Source organism: Desmodus rotundus, chromosome 6 (assembly GCF_022682495.2).
Source record: "Desmodus rotundus isolate HL8 chromosome 6, HLdesRot8A.1, whole genome shotgun sequence".
Classification (NCBI taxonomy): Eukaryota; Metazoa; Chordata; class Mammalia; order Chiroptera; family Phyllostomidae; genus Desmodus; species Desmodus rotundus.
The window spans coordinates 147899787-147912595 of NC_071392.1; the positions used below are offsets into that span (position 1 = coordinate 147899787).

Below are 12809 nucleotides of genomic sequence, written 5' to 3' on the forward strand. Positions count from 1 at the left end.
CAACTAGAACCTATTTTAGAGTGGATTTTAAAGCACGGTCGGAGAGGATACTCTGAGGACTGAAGGAAAAACACATATGTCAAAATGCAAGTGAGCCTTGGGGTGGCCGGGAGGAGGGCAAAGTCAGCGACACTGAGACTGAGAGACATCCAGAAGTAACCTAGCAGGGATCGCTCTGCAGCCGCTCTCCCAACGTTCCGCTCCACGGAACGCCAGTCTCTTGTGATAGTCCCTGAAAATACCGGTCAGGGGTCCAACACAGTTGAAAATAAATTATGCGGCCAAGGTGAAGCTCTTTGAGATGTACCCCTCAGACACAGATGAATCAGAGAGGGTAATACAGGTCTCGTGTTGACATTCAGAGAAGAAAAATAATACATTTTTTTTCTGACACGAGGTGAGTGTTTTCAGGATAGTTACGTTTTCCATCTCTAACAAGGCACAACTCGAAAATAAAAAGAAATTTCCCATAGGCCTGTCACATCATCAAGTGAGCAGACAGGAGTCTGCTTACAGCCACCCTTATTTAGCTAATTGCTGAAAGAAATACCAACTTTTTAAAGAACCTGGGGGAGCTCAATATTTTCAAAAGTGAAAAAACTAATACCTATTATTTCCTGATAAGCCAAACAGGTATTTCCAAATGTTTTATTCCACATGATGTTGCAAAAAAAAAAAAAAAAAAGCACTTGAGAATTTTTACTATTGGAATATTGTGAAAAATTGGCACAGAGAGAGATGAAATCTCCACGAACTTCTTCTTTGGAAGATTATTCATTTTCGTTTATCTAACAGAGTGTCTGTCCCTCACACGTTGTGGTTAGACTGGAACCCTTTGCGTCTCTTCAGCACCAGAACACACTGTACATTTTATCAAAGGATGTAAAACACTTTTTAATGCATTCTTTAATATCAAACTGTCATTTTTTAAGAAATGAACTCAGTAGAAGGTAAGGCTGGCTGTTTAACTGTGTTGAAAGAAACCAGATCCATTATGTTCATTTGGACTACAGAGAGCATCATTTTTACTTAATTATGGAAATTTCTGCCACTCCTCATAAAACTTGACCAATTCTGCTTTCACTGCAAAATGAGTGCATACTTGGTGTAAGTGGCCTTCGTTTGATGAATTAATACTCGAAAAAAGAACAATATGGTTTCTTTTTTAAGTCCCAAAGTATGCATAAGGATTTGGAGAGGAGAAAAAGCAGCAGACAGAGCACAGAGCTGGAAAATAAATAAGTTAACCTGTTATAATTCCTGACTATTGTGCCTTGTGAAAAGAACCAGGTCTTCTGGAAGTAATAATTTATTCTGATCTGATAACTTAAAAACACAAATTATCCAGAGAGTATTGCATCTGGTGATTCAAGTTTGGCTGTTCATCAATATTATCTGGGGAAGATTTTCGTAATGTCAATTACCAGGTTCAAATCCCACGGAATCCTAATCAAAATGTGAGACTGTGTCCAAGACACTGTACTTGAAAAATTTTTAAGTGGTAACTTACTGGACACAAAAGAACGAGAACCATTCTTACGGATTATCGCCTTGCAGCAGAAGTATAAATGAACTGCAAATATCAGCCAGACATATAATTTGAAATTCCCTAGTAGCTTCATTTTTAAAGCATACACCAGTGAAATTAAGTTTCATAATGTACTTTAGCCTGTACATCAAAAGTATTATCTTTACAATGTGCCGACCATACAAAATACTAAGGGGATACATTGCGTTCTTTTTTTCACCCACACTAAGTCTTCAAAGCCCTCTGTGTCTTTTAGACTTGCAGCACATCACTAGCCAGACTAGCAACGCTTCATTGCTCAGTGGCACCAGGTGGCTGTTGGCAACAGTGTTGGGCCACACAACTACAAGCCAAGATCTACTCATTTTTTTTAAATGTCTATATGACAGAAATCCTCAGACATACTGCAGTTGTCAATTGATACATAGGTAGCACTGATGCGCAGCTAACACTGACTGAGAATGGAATTCAGGATACTCTTGAATAATTCTGCTTCATCATTTGCCCACCTGAAACATAGGGAGAAGGAGCAAATAGTAATTGGCTCAGCAATTTATTGCTGAAATAAAAACCACACCAAAACTTAGTAACCTAAAATAACCACCAAGCGGCTGGGGCTGGGGACAGCCTGGTGGTACTTCCATTAGTCTAACAGGGGCTCACTCATGGGGTTGCAGTTAACTGAAGACCCCACCAGGGCGAGCAGACCCACGGTGGCCTCTCACATGCCTGGGGCCTGAGGCTGGCTGGGCGTCTCACATGGTCTGTGCCACTCGGTGGTCTAGTCCGGGCATCTTCACACGGCAGTGGCGTGTTTCCGATGGTAAAGGCTGAGTCTGCAAACCCTCCTGTGGGTAGGAGGCTCCTCCACTGGAACAGCATCACTCTGTTCAAAGTCACAAGCCCTTTCTACATTCAGTGTGTGGGGAAACAGACCCCACCTCTTGCTGGGAAAACTGGGAAAATATTGTGCCTGCATTTTTCCAGCTTTATCAAGATATAATCGACACACATCACTGTGTAAGTTTAAGTGTACGTAAGTGTACGATGTGTTTGATTTGATACATTTATATATTGTGAATTGATTACCACCATAGCATTAGCTACTACCTCCCTCCCATCACTCAGTTAGTTACCACTTCTCTTTGTGGTGAAAACATTTAACTTCTGTTCTCTAGCAACATTCAAGTATAGGATACAGTATTGTTAGCTATAATCTCCGTGCTGCACTTGGATCTCCCAAACTGTTCATCTTATAACAGGATATTGTTGTCTGCATTTTTACCTTACCCCAATAATACAGCCCTAAATTACAGTTCTTAAATTTTAAATACAGCACAGACTTTGGTTCCAAAGTAAAGGTCACTTTACTCAGCAAATCATAAACTTGCTTCTCACAGTTTACTAAACAAAATGCTTTTACTCTTTCTTTCTACAGCCAAAGAAAGTGAAGGACCCTCTTATTAAGAAAAACAACACGTATGCTCCAACGGCAACCAGCTACACCCCTAATTTGGCCAGGGGTGACCCTGGCTTAGCCACCATTGCTAAGAGTGCAACCATAGAACCAAAAGAAGTCAAGCCAGAAACAAAACCACCAGAACCCAAGAAAACCTTTAACAGTGTCAGCAAAATTGACCGGCTGTCAAGAATAGCCTTCCCGCTGCTATTTGGAATCTTTAACTTGGTCTACTGGGCTACATATTTAAACAGAGAGCCTCAGCTGAAAGCCCCCACCCCACATCAATAGGTCCTTTTGTTCACGTTCTGTTGTTCAGTCCTCTGCACTGGAAATTGCTTTCTGTCCTCAATGCAGTAATTCCCATCTGCTTTATTGCCTCTGTCTTAAGAATTTGAAGGTTTTCTTATTTCCACAATTCACATGAGAGCAACAGGCCCCTGCTGGGCAGTCCAGAGCAGAGCAGAGCGGAGCGGAGCATGCAGTGGAGAGACAGGATGCTAAGGGAGCGAGCGAGAGTGAGGGAGCCAAAGGAACCACAGAAGAGACAGAATGAGAGAGGGGGGGGAGGAAGAAGGGGGGTGCAGTTCCAAAGACAGGAGGAAAAGGAGAAGAAAAGTCAAACTTAACTATAACTCTAGATTATGTGTAGATATATATTTCCAAATATTCTCAAAAAAGAAGATACTGTATATGTCAAAAATATTTTTATGTGAAGGTGTTTAAAAGAGCTAATTATAGATGTTTAATGAAGAAAATTTTCAAAGAATCTATGTCTTTATTGCACAAGCTATGGCGTGCTTACAGTTTGTTTTGTTTTTTAAACTGATGTATAACTTTAACGTTCTTGTTTCCAAAGCTAAAGACCCCATTTTTTCTCCTGTTACAAATGCCTAACATGTTATTTTGTTGCTAAGTGCTATTTTAAACTTCATGGAAATTGCATAAGCAAAGGAGCATTTCCTCGCTGTAGAGCACATTTAATTCAATGGAGAGAAATGCTCTAAATATGCTACTTCACTATCACCTGAGCTTTTATCACTAGACTTGATGAGGAATCATTTTAACAAAGATATACACACAATAGAAACCAAAAAAATAAATTAATTAAATAATTTCAAAAGATTCCCTTCCTTATCATGCCTATTTCCAGAGAGCACGAGTCCAATAATCACTTCATTCCCATTACGAAGGTGTTTTAGAGGGGCAAAAATATTTTGCAAGCTCTAGAATTGTTGAATGTATTCTTTTATATAACAGTACATTAAAAGCTTTAGATTGAAATTTATGACTAGTGAACAAAAATAGAATATTTAAATTATATATGTAAATATACAGCATGAGATTGTACATTTTTTACTTTTTTTAAAGTTGTGTTCTTAAAATATTGTATAAGACTCACCGCTGTTAGCTGTTAGAATGTTAAGTGCTACGGAAATACTTTTAGAGCCTGCATTTAAGATTAGAACAGCTTGTAGGAATCAGATGGAACTTCAGATATATGGGTATAAGCTCCCATATGTAGAGAGAGCTTGTAACTTCCCACTGTTGTCTGGTGCACAGCAGTAAATCAGTTGCTATCTGCTCACATCCTGCCACACTTCCCTAAATTTGGCTCCTGTCATATAGAAAGAAAATGGGAAAGCTTTAATGAGAGCTTGAAAGTCAACTGTATATTACTGCTATCTTTGCTGATATCAACTATTCCAATAAGTGTTGTACCATTATGTAGCACCAAATATATGTGAAAGAATGTATAGGAAATAGCTTTTATTGAGTAATATTATTACATTTCATTTATACTGTAGCAATATATTTGTAGGTATACTATGTAAGGGCTTTAACTACAAGAGGTCCATTAATACTCCCTATGAAAATTCTAGTCTGTCTCATTCCTTCCCAGATGTTTTAGAGATAAATATTTATGCAGAAGGTATTTTTGAAGTCCCCTTTTGTCTGATAGAGTTTCAGAGATATGTAAAATTAGCATCCAGAACCCCAGGTCATGGTCTAGAACACACACATTTAGAATACCAAAACATCCACCCGTCAGCATAATCGCCGAGCGAGGCAGTTGGGGTCCATGTAGAAGTTTGGAGCAATGTTTTTTTCCAAAAGCTGCTATCCAATGATGCAGGAAAATACACTGTGTTTTCCTAAACAAACTCTGGTTTTCTTTCTAAATGTGCTTTATTGTTTGATTTGGTCCTACCTAAATTTCATGAGCTAGGCCAATAAAGGCTGAACCAAGGATGTTCATCCTCTGGTATTTTATGTAGATATCATGTATAGAAAATAAAGTACAATATGGCTCTACCTTCTGTGTTGCTGTTTATCTTGTTATTTTTCGATGTTAATCTAATGTATTTATTAAGAGCATTTTATCTTCCAGACTCATCGGAGCTACCATTTGGTCTGTATTTTGCTCATTAGATGTGAATATTTCTTATTAGTCTGCCTTCTGCTATGCAGTGACTGCATTTCTATCATTTCTGAGTATGTTGGTACATGTGGATAGTATTCTATTGTATTAATTGACTGCATAATTTATCAAAGACAAATTATTCTATGTAGCTTTTCTACAGTGCTTTGCTAAACCATGTAATACTAGTTAAGTCTTCCTTGAAAATAAAGTCACACTCTTATAGAGGACAGTTCCTGTTTACTCCCAGGAATATTTTTTAAAAGATGACACTGAATGTTCATTGCACATGAGTGCAGTTGAAGTGGCAATAAAACCTAATATGAATCGGGGTCGTTTATGGCAGATGCATGTGTTGCTTTACAGAGTTTAGCAAAAGCTCTTAATTTCATGTCACACTGTATTCGATTATAACAATAAAGCTAACATCATTCAATAACAAGACAGAATGCTTGACTCTTTCTTCATATTATCAGTAGGCCCTGCCATTTCCCTGTTCTAAAACATCTCCATGTGCGAGCACCCAGAAGTGCCAATTGCTAGCAGGAACTAAGCTGCACAGAAGATTTCTGAAGATGTATCAGGATCAGTAAAATGATCCTAGATGATCATTTTAAATAAACCACTTTAAAAAGGAAGAATTATTAAACGCCTGGTATCTAATGATACTGGTAGCTCTTCAACTTAAAATTTATAAGATGTAAACTGAACGGAATCAGAATGCTTAAATGAAAGTAGAGTGCATTCATAGTTATTGTTAATTCAGCAAATCCACTTTCTGATCGCCTCGGAAGAGAGTGGTCTAGTTGTTTTGGAGGAGGAATCTGAGCTTGTCGTTTCATTTGAAAGCTCCCCCAGCACTGTTACATTCCTTAATGTTTCTAAAATCACAAAGTCAGATTAAAGTACAGAATACTTATAATTACTTGAAATACAAGCAAAAAATCACTTAAATGACAGGCATAAAACCATACCTGTTTCCACAGCAAAAAACCACATGAGGTAAAATCTTTGTGTGGCAATGGTAGTCAGGCAAACGCAAAGTGAATTGTACTTCTACAGATAAAACATGTGTTTTCCTAAAAAGCTATTCGGGATTAGCAAAATTAATAATTTAAAAATCTTCCAACTCACCTGACTGATTCAACCCAAATAAAACTGCCATTTGTAAACTAACTAAACCATCACATTCACTGATTTCTTGGCTCTCCTAAAATGTAGTGAATGTTGATCACTTAGGCAATCACACGAGATCCATGCCAAGGCTCACCATAATAATTATCTAAGGAATCAAAATAAGGACGAGCTTGGCATTGCTGCTGGCCATCTGTTTGAATTTCATTATACCTGTTCGTTAGGACCTTCTGTCAGAGTTTTCCAAAATCTCTCCAGCTTTTGTAAACAAGAACGATTACCTGACTTGATCACATTAGGGCCATAATTTAGTCAAATAAATTAAGTCCAAATGTTATTTTACTTTAAACTAAATTCTGCTAACATTGCAGAATCTCTACCCTGTGTTAAGTATTGTGCTAGATGACAGGAATGTAGATAAGCATTTCATGGCCTTTTCCATGAAGAAAATCACATTTCCAATGAGAAAGGAAGATAATATAAATATTGTGAGAAAACGAGAAGATATACATACCAGGGGGACCTCGTTAGGGGTACCTTGCCACTCTTCAAAGTCCAGAGTGCTGACCATCACACCATGGGACCTGCTACTTTGCCACTCATTATACAGTTATATGATTGACACTGTAGGAACCACTAATGTCTAAGGTGAAACAAAATACAAGTGAGGTGGCCCTGGACCACAAGTCAGTGGACTTGGGATACAGTTTCAGCCCAGTGAGATTTTAGCCATTTAATCCCTCACGTTTGAGACCCGCAGATCCTTTAGGTAATGTGGTGGGTATTGAGACTACAGAGATAAAGAGGACAGTGTGCTCTTGGAAAATTCATGATTTCATAGAGAATCCAAGGGAACCTAAAATTACAACACATTGCACAAGATATATAACTATCAATAAATAGGGATTTATTATACTTGCCAAGTGGCTTGATGGGAGTCTTCAAATGGAAGTGTTAGCTAAGCTACCTTTTCAAGGATGATTCAACATTTATCAGGCACTTTAGTGTTGGGGATGGCTGCTGGTGATAAGGGACAGACCTCTCAGTCAAAGATAATAATACATTTAAACTTAACTCACGGTGTCACAAAGGCTACTGCTGGGAAACTAGCATACATGTGTGAACTAGGCCCAGTATGACACCAAAGGAAGCACTGGGGACTGTGGGAAACAGGACATGCCCCATCTCTTTGGTCTCAGCCCCAGCGGTCTGGTGCCATGGGGAGACAGAAGCTAAGCTGTGTATTGTTATGTATTCTAACATCACAGAAAAACACTTGATATTGAAATTCATAGTTTCCATTTTGAAATTATGCTGTTTGTCAGGCATAATACATGAACCAGCTGAACTTAGCTAATTCGACTAATTAGTGATCTCTGTTTTCAGAATGTCTATACCAATTCACACATTCACTGGATCGTCATTAATAGAGCAGCCATATTTTGTTTGATGTTAGGACTATTTCACAAAGCCAAGGTAGTTGTCCTCATCAGCAAACTTTAAAACTGAATTTAAACCCATGCTAATTATCTACATTTGCGTAAGTTACATTGTTTAGCAATAAAACACTTATAGTCTAAAGGGAGGTCAAATTTCCATGGTGTTGTAAAATATTATGGTTCTTTTTGTTTTGGGTTGATAATTCACCTGTCTTCCTCTAACTATAACATGTAGCACACATCACTACGGAAAGGATTTCTTCATTAGTTATCCATCCAAGCATAATTATGCATATTACATTTCTGATTCTTATTATACGCACTGTGGTTACAAAAGAAGAAATTCATAAAAGTCTGTTGATTTTCCCAAAACACTGAAAGTAAGTGATGTTGCTAGATTTTTTTTTAAAATGTACTTCAGTATAAAGCTGATATTTTCAAAACTGACCCCTTACAAAAATTATACTGAATTCCTTTGAATAAGTGTTTTATTTGAAAAATTAATAATCTCATATTACATATAATATGAAAAGAACAGACATTTCATGACAATAAGAAGAGTCATCCTAATTAGGAAAACTGGCCCTAAGTAAGTTAGAGATGATGAGGGCAGCCCATCATGGACACATTGGTATTCTTTTTTAAAAGATTTTATTTTTATTTATTTATTTTTAGAGAGAGGGGAAGGGAGGGAGAACGAGAAGGAGAGAAACATCACTGTGTGGTTGCCTCTCACGTGGCCTCCACTGGAGACCTAGCCCACAACGCAGTCATGTGCCCTGACTGGGAATCGAACCGGTGACACTTTGGTTCACAGCCTGCGCTCGATCCACTGAGCCACACCAGCCAAGGGCTACGTTGGTGTTCTTTGACATTCTCTGGTACAGCTGATATTCTGCTACTGCAGCAGAAAGAGCATGACCACTGGAATTAGAGATCTCACTCCACATATTGACTTGGGCCACTGAGCAGCTCCTTTTGAACCTCATGTGTGCAGGAAGGAGGAATAATAATAATGCAGACTGACTAGAATGACAGAATAAGGGCCTGAGCAAATCTACTCCCCAAAAGCAATGATAGAACTTGACAGGCCTGGAGAAGTAATTTCAGGTTTATAGAAACCAGCCAAAGCCATTGAACAAAGTAAGAGGGGCTTATTCAAAAAGCACTATTGAAACTTCTATAAGAATGTTTTATGTAGTGTTTTAACCTGCAGCGGTGCTTGTGACCTCTTCTGCCCCATTCCTGCAATAATGCTACCAGTGAAGGGCGAGCTGTGTAAGCAAAAACCTTCATCACCAAGGACTTCTTACTTCATTTGGGGCAAAGTAGGAAAAAGTTCCATACCCATGGAAACTGATGGAAACAGCAGCAAACTTACAGGCAAATGAATAGAAAGGCCAACACCAAAGGTAACCAGAAGTCACAGTCCTGATGAGAGCGACCCCCCCCGCAAAAAAAAAAACCAAAACAAACCCTCAAAGAGCCAGAAATGGAAATTTAACAGGAAGAAGAGGAAGAGAAGGCATTGGTAGTGGGCTGACTTGAGAAAAGCACACTAGCCTCCCCTTATCCACGGTTCTGCCTTCCGTGGTACCAGGTACCCGCTGCCAACTGCAGTCAGAAACAGTAAAGAAAAATTCCAGAAATAAACAATTCCCAAGTTTTAAATCAGGCACCATTCTGAGCAGCATGAAGAAATCGCACGCTGTCCTGCTCCAACCCACCCAGGATGTGAATCATCCCTTTATCCAGAGTTCCCACACTGTGTGCTCCTCACCCATCAGTCACTGCGGGCCGCCTGCGTTATCAGAGTGAGTGGCGGACTGCTGCCAGTGCTGACGTTCGCGTGACCCTTATTTCACTTCAGGGTGGCCCCAAAGCACAAGGACAGTGATGCTGGCAATTCAGAGGTGCCAAAGAGCAGCCACCAAGTGTTACCTTAAGTGAAAAAGTAGCAGTCCTCAACTTAATAAGGAAAGAAAAAGGAACATATGCTGAGGTTGCCAAGATCTATGGGAAGAACCAAATCTTTTATCCACACAATTGTGAACAAAGACATTTCTGCTACTTTGCTGGGAGAAACCACATTCACATAACTTAAGTTCTTATAGTATATTCTTACAATTGTTCTACTGTATTATTAAGTATTGTTACTCTCCCGCTGTGCCAAATTTATAAACTGAGCTTTATCACAGGTCTGTATGCACAGGAAGCAACATAGCAGACTTAGGGCTTGAAGCTGTCTGCGGCCTCGGACGCCACTGACTGGGGCTCCTGGACGAAGGCCCCGAGGACGAAGAGGAACTGCTGTAAAACTGGTAGGTTCAAATGATGAAATGAGTTATGAGTTTTGAGGAGTTCAAAAGCATATTTGAGAAGCTATTTTATCTTTTGCATGTGGTATCAACATTACCCACAATTTATACTTATTGATGTGTTGGTTTTATTTCAGAAACTAAAATAACAGTATCTGGGTGTGAGGAAGGTGGGAGGAGACTAAAGATTTAAACAATGAAGTATGATTTTACTAGGAAAAGTATATACATTTTACTGACAATGACAAGGAATTAAAAATTTTATTGAAATAAATCTGGAGATTTTATCTTATTTAATAAAAGACCAGTACCTATAACAAATTTCCCCCACAAAGGAAAGAGTAAATATAAAATGAAGAAATAAACCCATTAGAACAGAGGTTTTTCTTACATAATAAAGCTCAAATATTTTTGAAAATTAAATTGCTCTGTCCTTTAAGAGGAAAATCAATTTCAGGTATTATACATGAAACTATACTTTCCCCTCTGCATTACAGAGCAGCTATTTGTAGGTCAAGCAGTAACATTTGCTCCTGCTGTTTGTAGCTACCTCTGCTTTGCCCATTAGTGCTAGTTTTCAACTGACCAAGAGCAGGGAAGTGTCTCTGGATGTTATAAATTGTTTACAATCCTGAAAGATGAAGCATAATTTATCCTCAGAAGGATCTAGCCTTAGAGGGTGGTCAATGTGCAATATCATAATGAAACACTGCCCACATCTGCATAACGAGGAAGGTTGTGAAGCTACATTGTTGAATATTGAGTCGGATTTCTGGACTCACAATTGTCTCGGAGTGAGGGGTACAACAGGCTCTCTTCAAATTACTATAGAGCATTTATCTTTTAACAAAATTATTCAAGTGCTAAAGGACAAACATTTAAAACTGTTTTTATTAACACTGGTGACCCTCCACAGTCCTATTTCTGCTGGGACCACTGCTGGGAGCTGGGGAACTGACATGCGGGGGCTGAATCCACATACTGGAAGCAGTCATCCATGTAAGTTCAGCTCTTTCCCTGCACGGCCAATGCAAAAATTGGAAGAAATAATATACGAAAAGTCTTTTTAAATTCAAGCCTTTGGTGGTACTGGTTAAAGAAATATTACCCAGAACATTTTTGATTCAACAAATAGTTTCTCGAGTTACATATTATTCAAAAGTGAGATGAAATATGTGCCCCGCAGAAAGTGGCCCTTGCCTTCTCAAAAAATTTTGGCTGAGGCCCTAGGAAAAAGTCCAATCTTGGTGTTCAATCCTATCTGTGTATTCCATGGATCTTAAATAAATCTTTCCACAGGGAAATGAACCAATGTATAATCTAACAGTGATAATAACCACTAATTAATAATATGATAATGTATTATGTTCTTAGTGTCGGAAATTATACTATATCATTTTCACATATTATCTCATTCTCATTCTCTCACATGAGACTTGACTATTCGCAAGGCCTGTTTCAAATGCTTACCCAAACCACCCCTTTCTCTACATGAAAAGAATTATTTTTTCTGCCTACCCTGAATTCTGTTCTTGTAAATCAATATTTCATGAGAAAAATGGGCCAGTGGTTTATATTAATTAGTGTAATATTTATATTCTAACATGTGTAATTTAGTAAGTTTTACATATTAAGGGGAAAGTCGGCATTGTAATTCTTACTTTTCACAGAATGCACATGAGATGCACAACCCCCTTTCCACTCGATAAGGACATGTAAGCTCAAATAAGTATTCCAGAAGAGCCTGGCAGGCATGAAGAGATGAGACCTGGCTTTTGACTGGAAACCCTTCTATGTGCTTTCAAATGGATCGAAGTGGGGAATGAGAAGTACCCTAATGCCATCTACCAGAAAATACTTCTTATTGATATATCCCATTATTTCTAAGCCAACAAAATGAATTCCAAATCACCACAACTGGTAAATGTAATTTGGGCTACTACATGCAAACCTGGGGAGTATGATTATATGCATTTGTTGATACAATCAAAGGATCTTCTCTAGCTTCCTCTCCCTAGTCTAATATCTACAAGAAAGTTCAGTTGTTGTAGTAACACTGATATTGGTGCACTGTTTAGACAGGAAGCACTGGCTGGGGAGTTGAGAGCACATGTGAGACCCCGCCTCCGCCATAAACTGCGAACTGGCAATTCACGTCCCTGTGCTTTAGGGACTTCATCTATGAAATGAGGCGACTGCCCAGGGTGTAACCTACATATGTACAGAAAGACTGGCAACAGCAAATGAAAAAGGAACAACTGAATAATGGGCAATAAATGAAGCTGTGGTTGGGATGGAAAAATTAGATGTCCACGGTTTTATTTTTTATTTAAAAGTGTTTGCATGTGTATACTTTCCAGTTTCGTTGAGATAGGGAAGGCTGGAGACACTGACTGGACTTGCGCTCTGCAAGGCGACGAGAAAAGAGGGTAAGTGGCTGCTTCTCCGTTCAGACCGGGCAGGCGCCTTCCAGATCTTCATAAGCGCGTCGCCCTCTATGGTGCTGTCC

The 12809-nt window shown here is 38.8% G+C and overlaps 1 protein-coding gene across 1 annotated transcript in view; it reads left to right on the plus strand.

Annotated features, from left to right (window-relative positions):
- GABRA1 (gamma-aminobutyric acid type A receptor subunit alpha1) overlaps positions 1-5851 on the plus strand; it is a 50932-nt gene extending 45081 nt beyond the window's left edge. The window contains exon 10 of the mRNA XM_024576886.4: positions 2967-5851. Within this exon, the coding sequence (XP_024432654.2) occupies positions 2967-3278 (312 nt within the window). The 3' untranslated portion in view covers positions 3279-5851. The remainder of the gene's footprint in view (positions 1-2966) is intronic.
- The last annotated feature ends 6958 nt before the right edge of the window (positions 5852-12809 follow it).